The following is a 5,979-nucleotide window of genomic DNA, read 5'->3' as shown; positions in this document are numbered from 1 at the left end:
GCGCAGCTCTCTCGAGGCTGCCGGAGCGTCGAGTCCGGGTTTGCGAGAGCGGGGTGCGCACCCCTGCGGAGTGCGAGCGCCGCCCCAGAGGACGTCTAGGCCCGCAGGCTGCCCCCTGGGCGGCGGCGCACTTTCCCCTCCGCGGGTGGGTGCAGGACCCTTGCGCACTAGCTCTTAGGAGGTTCAGGAGAAAGAGAGGGAGAGGAAGAAGGGGTGGAGGAGGGGTGGAGAGCGGCAGGGCCTGGACCCAGATCGTCCCAGCCCAGCAACCTCGTCAAACAGGGGCGCGGGGCAGCAGTGTAAACCGCCTTCCGCGCTGCAGGGGGCGGGATATCCCAGGAGCAAGCCCGGAGGCGCTAAGAGAACGTTCAAGGCTCCTTTCCGTCCGGTCTCTCCGGCCTGTTTCAGCGGAGTTCCCTTTAGAACCCTGGACTACTGTTCCGTCTTCCTGGGGTCCCCTAGGGGCGGGCAGCGGGAGAAGCGTCCCGGAAGTCAGAGGCGTCCTACAGCTCCTGGTAGATGACGTCACACTCCCCCCAATCTGCCGCCTCACTGTGGAAGTACCGGCTCTTTCAGGCCCTTCAGCTCCCCGGCCATAACCTCAAGGCAAAGGACGACCAGGAGGGAAGGTCCCTTCTCTGGAGAACTTGTTGGGCAGCCCGAGCTATGACGTAATGAGATCGGTCGGTGCTCTGATTGGTTGGTCTTGGCCACTTTGGATTGGCGGAGCCGTCCAGACCCCCCCACCCCCTGCGGGTACGGCTGGAATAAGAGCTTGGGGCTTGGGGAGGAAGTCGCGGCAGGAGTCGTGCTCTTCGCGGGGGCCTGAGCTCGCGCTCGCTCGAAATTCGTGTCGCCAGTGGGGAACTTCCCATTCTGTTCCCTCGGGTAAGCTTCTTCTCTTCCATCCCTCAGCGGTCATTTCCACCTCCCTGCACGCCAGGGGTCCCAGCTCTCTCCTCTCCCAGGCTGGGGCGAGGGCGGTCAGGGACTCTCCCGGTATTTTCTCCTCCGGGGCGCGAGGGCCCTGGAGCTGGGCGAGCAGGTGGGCGTGTCCGTGACACCTGCCTTGGGGCGGCTGGGTGCCCAGAGTCCTGCCTACGTCGGCCCGGGGGTGCTCTGCGCAGTCCGCGTTTGGTTCCCGGGACTGTGGGGCTCCGGGCTTTCCTCTGAGGCGTCTCCCGCCCGCAAGCGTCCTACGACAGCGGTCTCACCTAGAAGTGCGGGCTAAACCGTGCACCTGTAGTCCTGAACAACTGGCAATTTAAAAATGTCTCCAAATCCAAGTCGTGGGTTTGAGGTTAGCGCTCCTTTCCTACCTACCGTTCCAGCATCCTCCCGCCTATGCTCTGGCGCCGCCGTTGGCAGAGGCAAAGGGAGTCCTACGTTTCTCAGTGAGCAGGCGGACGGAAGGAGGGAGCAAGCCACAGCTGGGCGGGTCAGCGCTAAGTTTCTGCACAGGTCAGGGCGAAAGGTGGGGTGTGTGTGCCTGGGCGGGAGCGGCTTCTCTAGGTCCCACCGCAGACTGCGCCCTCCTGCTTCCCCACGCCTGTTTCTGCTCCACCGAGACTTACACTACAGTATGCCTTGAGTTTCGCCATAGCCCTTCTGGCAAAGGAAGGTGCAGAGGGACCCGAAGGTCAAGCGGCTTGCCGGAATCGCAGGGCAGTTGAGGCGGAGGCAGGATTAGAAGCTAGGTCTGTGGTCCTGATGCAGTGATAACGTCATTGTCCCTTTACAGAGAAGCGTCATGGGCTTCCGGAAATTCTCCTCCTTTCTGGCTTTCAGCATCTTGGTCCTGTGCCAGACCGGCAGCCTCCGGGCGGCGCCTTTCAGGTGAGACAGCCAGAAGCCAGGCGTGACTTCTCTCCCACTGCCTCCCGGGTCAGACAGATCTGTTTTGCCTGTGGAGTCCCGTGTAGCTCTTGGTGAACCGAAGTCCTCAGGACACTGGCCTCTTGCCCTGTCCTCTGGGAGTTAGGGCAGCCACATCCTCAGGGGATGAAGCAGGAACCAGAAAGCCTGGCTGCTTCCCCTGGGGAGAAGGAACCAGTGTCTTAGAGCCCACACTCAGTTTGTTTTCCCCTACCAGGCCAGACTTAGAGAGTAGCCCAGACCTGGCCGGGCTCAGTGAAAAGGAAGCGCGCCTCCTGCTGGCAGCACTGGTGCAGGACTACGTGCAGATGAAGGCCAGTGAGCTGGAGCAGGAGCAGGAACAGGAGACAGTGGGCTCCAGGTAAGGCTCCACCTGACCTTGACTTGCCCAGGAGAACCAACCTCAGAGAGCCAGGAAAAAGCGTTTCCAAGAGGCTGCCAGAAGGATGTCCTTATTCACCATGACTTGGAGCTTTTGTGCAAGACAGAGGTCCTAGTGAAGCTGGAGGCGCTGTGGTTAGACACATTAAAAAGACAGCTTTCTGAAAGCTTTTGGAAAAGGAAAGGAGGAGGTGTGGGATCACTCTGGAAGTTGGTCTTGCAACTTGTCTGGGGAGACATCACAGCACTGGATGAATTAGTGGTAAATGTGAAGCCAGAGGATGGACTCCATATCTCAGGAAATTTTAGGAACTTCACCAGTTAGTTTTCACTTGCACAAGATTTTAATTTCACACTTGCAAGGCTAAAAGAAAGCCTTTGCAGGGGGTTGGGGATAGGTAGGGCAGTGTATAAGATAGGGAGGTGGGGATGTTGTCACAGGTCCAGGGAGAGCTCCCTTCACCTGCCCCAGCTCCCTGAGTACCCTGAGCCTGGGAGAGAGGCCAGCCCTGGTCTGGCCGCAGCACTGCCCAGGTAGAGGCACGAGTCAACCTGGATCCACCCTGAGAGGCCCCTGTCAAGCATGAAGGACTGATCTGCATGTGGGATGCCAGGGAAGATCACCCTTCCTTATCACTGCCATGGCCCAGGCACCTCTGAGCCTTCCGGATGGAAGATGTGTGAGCTGCCCTCCTGCATGCACCTCCTCCCTCACCTAAAGAGTTCCAGCCTGGTCTAACCTGCTGACTGCCTACTGCGGCAGATCCTGTGCATAGTACTGTCTGGTACTTCTTTTCCCTGCAGCCCTGTACAGCCCCAGGTCTAAGTGGTGTGGTAACCTGAGTACCTGTGTGCTGGGCACATACTGGCATGAATCACATCTTTTCTGGCATTGACTTTGGGCCTGAAACACCTGGCAGGAAAGGAGATATAGCCAGCATCTTGCAGAGGGACTGCTACTTCGCTTTGGGGTGCCTCAGGATGCCAACTGAGCTCTCTGATGCTTTCTGATTTCCTTTCTTGCTTCCGTTATGAACTAGATGCATGTGGTATTGGTAGCTTTGCTTGTGATTGAGAATGTTGAGGACCTAAGGATGGAAAAGGAGAAAGCAGAATTCAGATGAGACCGGGGTAAGAGATAGAGACATCAGAGGATTTCATGGCAAAGGTTTCCAATTTCTGCTTCTGTATGTACTAAAATAAGTACATCCATCATGCTTCACCATTTGATGAATGAATCTATTTTTCTAAAAGGGCATGAGCTGTGGTGGCCTTTGCTCTGGTCCACACCCAAGACGTGTGAGTATCTAGTGCCTATGCTCAGAAGTAGGCAGCTGGACATAGGGCTGGTGGGTGGGTGTTGTCTGTGACCTAGCTCAAGCACCAAGAACAGTGTGCTAAGAGCAGGTAAGGACTTCTGGGAGAAGCTGCAAGCCCTATTCTCTGAGCTTCTTCCAGGTGAGACTTTAGGGGGATTCCATTTTCATATGGAAAATTATTTTGCTGCTGTTTATGGTCGGGGCACGATTTCTTCATACCCCTTGTGTGTCTTGGTGTGGGACTGGGCCTTGCCACCTATTCCTTCTTGAATGATAAATGCAGTGTTTGAAATGTTGTTTTGGTGATGGGTTTTGGGCAGAGCTCCTAGCAAAGGCTGCCAGCCATTTCCCCTAACAGCTTTGATAATTGCACTTAGAAGAAACACTTATTGTTAAGTGGTGTGTTGAAAGGGCTGCAATTCTCTTTATGATGGACCCAGGGGGAAGGTTCCTCTTCTGACTTCTGATAGACAGGCCTTCTCCTCTTTCTCCATCTTGCACATCAGCGTCACTGCCCAGAAGAGAGCCTGCAACACCGCTACCTGTGTAACCCACCGGCTGGCAGGCTTGCTGGGCAGATCAGGGGGTGTGGTGAAGGACAACTTCGTGCCCACCAATGTAGGCTCCAAAGCCTTTGGCCGGCGCCGCAGGGACCTTCAGGCCTGAGCAGCTAAGTGGACCCAGAAAACAGGTGACTACCTACTCCGATGGGACGGGATGGGAGGGTTTTAAAAGTTAAAATCCACATTTTGAAACCTGCTGACCCTGGTAAGTTCTCAGGGTCTCCTGTCTGATTCCGTTCTTCCTTATGCAGTAGTTGACTTCCTTCTAGAACATCAATGCTAGGATAGGCTTCAAAGACGGTGTCTTTTTTTTCTGAGAAGAGAAATGAAGAGAATGCTTGCTGGATTCAGAAAGACAGAGTCCTACAAAACTTAACCTGGGCCACTCCTCCCCAGTGAGCCTATCAGAAAGAAATCCACCCTGCTCACTGTCCACAGATGCAGACCAGAGCGAGGTCGTCATATTACTACCAATATTTATGGTCACAGTTGGCTTGATTTCTCATTTGCCCTACAAGCCTGTTTACATTGCTTATCCATAATTCATAAATGCTACTTAGTAAAAAAGTACTTCTGTGAGTGTTCTCTTCAGTGATACTTGTGATTATTCACTTCTTGTCCTTCTATGTTTTTATATCTTCCTTTTCATCCCTTTCTCATCTTCCTTTTCTTTCCTTTTCCTTTCTTTCTCTTCCATTTTTTCCCCTCATCCCAGGTTACCATGAAGCTGAACTCACCACTTATATTAATTCCTGTTGACAACAACTTGGTGAGAAGGCCCCATTGGAGATACCCATGTTTGCATCCTAATAGATATTGAAAAAAGCACCTTTGTCACTTGAAAGAAATGAAACTGAATGCATTCTAAGCTAATTCCATATTTATTGTGCTTCATTTTTATTCTACGTCCAATAAATGTGATGGCATCTCCCACTGGTTCATTGAGAGCCATCTTGGTAATCATGGCAGCTCTGTCAACCTTAAGCAGACGTGAAATTACTGCCTCTTGCAGCCTCTGGGAAACATGGTGATGGCAATGCTGTGCCTTGTCTAAGAACATGACTACAATTTGTTTAAGGAAGTGTCATAATTGTGCCATTTGTGAACTTCATCGAGATTAAAAGCCTATTTTCGATATATTTGTTTCAGCTTATTTTTTATGTAATCTACTACTACAACTACTACTACTGCTACTAATTAATAGTTTTGATTGCTTACTATGGGCCAGATGATGTTTTAAGTTGGTGCTTTATACTTGTGAATTCATTTAATCTTCGTGACAAAGGTGGGGAAGATATATTATATTTCATTTCTCAGGAAATGGAGAAGTAAAGTCTGGGGTCATGCAGATAGGCAGAAACTGGTCTAGGTGTTGTCAGAGCTTGCAGATAAAACCATTATATTATTGCTTTTTAAAATGGCTCCTAATGTTTCTCAGAGACCATATATATATATATTTTTTCCCATCTGCCTGTCATGGTAGAACCTCAGATTTTGGAGACACAGGGAAAAATTTAAACATACTAACAATGTAGTCTTCATCTAATTTAATGAATTAGTTGCACCTGTTACTTGGCTTCAAGCATGATCAGTGGTCAGTGTTGGTACGTCTATGTACCATCTATATTCCTAATACTAGTGTGTTCTTTATCACTACATCAAGAAAAATTCTGTCATGTATTTCTGAATGGGAATGACTCTTTTAAATGTGACCCAAATCCCACTTAAAAACCAAAATACATAAACCAACGATATTTTCTTAATTCTTTAATATCACACATCCAGTCTTGGTTCAAACTCCCCAATTATCATATATATTTGTGTGTATAATCAAAGATTTT

At 51.0% G+C, this 5,979-nt stretch overlaps 1 protein-coding gene across 2 annotated transcripts; it reads left to right on the top strand.

Annotated features, from left to right (window-relative positions):
* The first annotated feature begins 761 nt into the window (after positions 1-761).
* LOC104856063 (calcitonin gene-related peptide 2) lies at positions 762-5,948 on the top strand. Of its 2 annotated transcripts, XM_033764129.1 has the most exons (6): positions 762-888; positions 1,332-1,461; positions 1,742-1,836; positions 2,093-2,236; positions 4,082-4,266; positions 4,854-5,948. In XM_033764129.1, exons 3-5 carry the CDS (start codon positions 1,751-1,753, stop codon positions 4,239-4,241), a joined length of 390 nt encoding a protein of 129 aa, XP_033620020.1. In that variant the 5' UTR covers positions 762-888; positions 1,332-1,461; positions 1,742-1,750; the 3' UTR covers positions 4,242-4,266; positions 4,854-5,948. The 2 variants fall into 2 exon arrangements, with proteins under 2 accessions (XP_033620020.1, XP_010613513.1); XM_010615211.3 differs by lacking the exon at positions 1,332-1,461 and having other exon boundaries at positions 765-888; positions 4,854-5,947.
* Positions 5,949-5,979: the final 31 nt, after the last annotated feature.

This window comes from Fukomys damarensis, unplaced genomic scaffold (assembly GCF_012274545.1).
Source record: "Fukomys damarensis isolate Sample0158 unplaced genomic scaffold, DMR_v1.0_HiC HiC_scaffold_16, whole genome shotgun sequence".
In the NCBI taxonomy this organism is placed as follows: domain Eukaryota; kingdom Metazoa; phylum Chordata; class Mammalia; order Rodentia; family Bathyergidae; genus Fukomys; species Fukomys damarensis.
Note: the sequence above shows the minus strand (reverse complement) of the source record. Positions and strands in the feature narration are given on the sequence as shown.

What these genes read in the sequence shown, in the direction of transcription:
- LOC104856063 (XM_033764129.1), top strand. Translation starts at nt 1,751, where the DNA reads ATGGGCTTCCGGAAATTCTCCTCCTTTCTGGCTTTCAGCATCTTGGTC. An exon ending in CTCCGGGCGGCGCCTTTCAG is followed by an intron (nt 1,837 to 2,092) that starts GTGAGACAGCCA and finishes TTCCCCTACCAG; the next exon opens with GCCAGACTTAGAGAGTAGCC. An exon ending in CAGGAGACAGTGGGCTCCAG is followed by an intron (nt 2,237 to 4,081) that starts GTAAGGCTCCAC and finishes CTTGCACATCAG; the next exon opens with CGTCACTGCCCAGAAGAGAG.